This window comes from Austrofundulus limnaeus, unplaced genomic scaffold (assembly GCF_001266775.1).
Source record: "Austrofundulus limnaeus strain Quisiro unplaced genomic scaffold, Austrofundulus_limnaeus-1.0 Scaffold188, whole genome shotgun sequence".
Taxonomy (NCBI): Eukaryota; Metazoa; Chordata; class Actinopteri; order Cyprinodontiformes; family Rivulidae; genus Austrofundulus; species Austrofundulus limnaeus.
In genome coordinates, this window is record NW_013952590.1 from 1,035,240 (window position 1) to 1,038,342 (window position 3,103).

A 3,103-nucleotide genomic window follows, 5' to 3' on the forward strand; every position below is an offset into this window, starting at 1 on the left:
GAGGTGAACAGGTGGGTCTTTAGCTTGGCTTTAAAAACTTCCACAGACCAGGCCAGCCTGATGTCTTGAGGGAGATCATTCCACAATAAAGAGGAACGAAAGAAAAAAACACGTCCTCTGATAGTTTTACGTCTGACCTTAGAGATTAGTGCCCTGAGATCGGAGAGCACGAGATGGAATATAAGGGTGGAGAAGGTCTGAAAGGTAGGGAGATGCTGGACCATGTAAGGCCTTTTAGGTGAGAAGCAGCAATTTGAAGTCTGCACGAACATGGCAGGGCAGCCAGTGAAGAGATGACAGCACTGGGGTGATGTAGGGATGTCCCGATCCAGATTGTTTTGGCTCCCGATACAATCCGATTTTTTTTAGTGATTCATCTTTACAATACTGATCCGATACCAATCCGATAGCTTTGTTTCTTTCAAAGTAACAAGGTTGGTAGTATTAAAGCTAGCCCTGCTTTTCCCACCATGAGAAACATCCAGTTTGCAGATTTTGCAAGATGCAGTTTCAGCATCATTGTTTTCCATTGAAAAGTGTTCCCACACCGTGGACTTGGTTACATACTTGTGTGCATCTTGACTTCTTAACRGCAGTTGTAAAGCATGATGATGCTGAAAACTGTCACCAAAAACTGGATCGGYYYGATCACATGACTAAATCTGATTCTACCCGATTTTCAAAAAATGGCCATATCTGCCASCGATACTGAGTATCTGATCGGGACATCCCTAGGGTGATGTGGTCATATKTCCTTGTTTTAGTTAGGATACAAGCAGCCGCATTCTGAACCATCTGCAGGTCTTAAAACTTCTCTTTGGAAGCCCAGAGAGAAGAGCATTGCAGTAATCAACACGTTATGACATAAAAGCATGGATGAGGAYCTCTGCGTTTTCAAATGAGAGTATGTGTCTAATTTTTGCAATATTCCTGAGGTGATAAAAAGCAATCTTTATTACCTCCTTTAGATGAGACTCAAAGGAGAGCGAAGGGTCAAACAGCCAAGTTCTTGACTTTTTCCCTGCATATAATGTGATGACCATCAATAATTAAGCTAAGAATTTGTAACAAGTAGTGACATTTTGAGGGTCTAATAACCACAAAATCAGTYTTATCAGCCGTTAAGAAGTAAGAAATTACTTGATAGCCAACCCCTAGTAGTAGTTAAACAGCTTGTAAGGTTAGATACATCGGTGCAGGTTCCAAGTGCAAAAGGCATATACCGCTGCAAATCATCCACATAATTTAATGTGGCCTATTATTGTTGACACAAAAGGCAGAAGATAGAGAGACAATAACATGGGGCCAAGCACAGACCCTTGTGGGATCCCATAGCCCACAGTATTTATCTCAGAGAGCTCATTTTCAAAACTAACCCTCTGTGATCTTTCAGACAGATATGATCTCAACCAGAAGAGTACGTTTCCAATTAATCCAACTGAATGTTCAAGTCTGTCCAACAAAATGCAGTCATCTACTGTGTCAAATGCAGCACTAAGGTCAAGCAACAATAATGCTGAGGGACTGTGCATGGGCCGAATACCTGTTTCAAGGTATATCGTGATATGAAAAAGTCACGGTTTCAAAACCACTAAAATTTTCTGTCATACCGTGCCTACGGTATAAGTGTTTTTGGTTTATTTTTCCTCTGGTCTGTGTAGCTGCAGACATTCCACCATGCACTCCCGCAGACTGCCTGTCGGCACTCGCAGCTCTGCTGGGGTTGTGTGGTGGCTGAAGAATGAAGTTCCCCAAACTTTTTCCCTGTCTAAAATAATAAAGCCAGCTATATGAAAATACTTAGGATGCCATAAAGATGACGGCAATGTGGACCGTGGAGGCAACATGATCGCAGCTTATCTTGAAATGAMCGAGCTAGCTTTAGCATCAGATTGTGAAACATATCACTGTGTTGCTGTCGCTCAATGCACCAATCACAGYTTGTCTGCAAAACTGTTTGASTTGTTGGATTGTGTATTTGATAAGTTTTAAGTGAAAGGTGATAAAACTGAATGYCTCCTTCAGCCGACCAGCTCGTTAGTTGAACRTGCGTTTCATAAACACGCATTCATAGTTGTGATTTCTTGTTTCTGTGTCCATATAATTATATAATCTTCATGTTTAAAACCCCTTTGTCATTTAAAACACAATAAAAACTCCCAACATGATACATTACTTTAATAAAAAGACTTGTCATGCAGTATACACTGATTTGTCTTAACAAATAAAGCAGTAGAAAATCAATTATCCAATTAGATGTAAACTTTATCAGGATAGCATAATTGCATTAAGGTAATAAAATTCATAAGTACAAATGCACACAGGTAAATAAAATTTCAGCATAACACTTCTGAGATGTAAAAACATCTTCCAAACATAAAGTTGAATATGATAATAGAAAAGTTATTTTCTTTTTTGTTTTAAAAAACAAATTTCAAAACAAAATTTTTAGAGTTGTAATCATAATACTGTCATGCCGCAAAACCGTGATATTTTTGCCCAAGGTTATCATACCGTCATAATTTCATACCGTGCCTATGAGGGACTATCAATATCGGCATTATTAAAATTAAGCAGTGTATACTGGGAATCCTGTAAATGATTTTCTTTTAAGCTGCTGTCAAAATCGAAGGGGAAGGGTTGAATGCAATGTTTGTGAGCAATTACAGACGTTGGGTTTTGCATGTTTTTCAGTCTAAGACAAGTCCCCCTCCCAAAATAAATAAATAAATAAATAAATAACCTGAACACAGTAAGATTTTTATTCCAGCTTATTTCAGTGTGCGGGAATATTCAGTCATTTTTTTTCTTCCTTAAATTCCTCCGTGAACTCCTGTAAATATGAGTCTCAGTACTTAACAAAAGACCTTCATAAAATGAAAAGTCCTTCCCAAGTTTTGAGAAGGTCAACAGAGTCCTTATTGGCCTGTAGATTTCTTTCATTCTAAAAATGTAGATAAAGTTGGTTGTGATTTTTTTTTCTTATCATTTCAGCTGACTGGGTGAGATTCTGCATTAAAAGCATTGCAGCTGGTGCAGCACTCACATTAGTGTTGACGTGTCTGTTATGTATATGTGGAGTTTGTTGCTATAAGAAACATAA

The 3,103-nt window shown here is 38.5% G+C and overlaps 1 protein-coding gene across 1 annotated transcript in view; it reads left to right on the forward strand.

Annotated features, from left to right (window-relative positions):
• The window catches only part of LOC106524465 (butyrophilin subfamily 2 member A2), a gene marked incomplete at its 5' end in the record, with an annotated part of 11,847 nt that overhangs the window by 7,905 nt on the left and 839 nt on the right, over positions 1–3,103 (forward strand). The window contains 1 exon segment of the mRNA XM_014018274.1: positions 2,995–3,103. This exon segment is cut by the window's right edge and continues 1 nt beyond it. Within this exon segment, the coding sequence (XP_013873728.1) occupies positions 2,995–3,103 (109 nt within the window).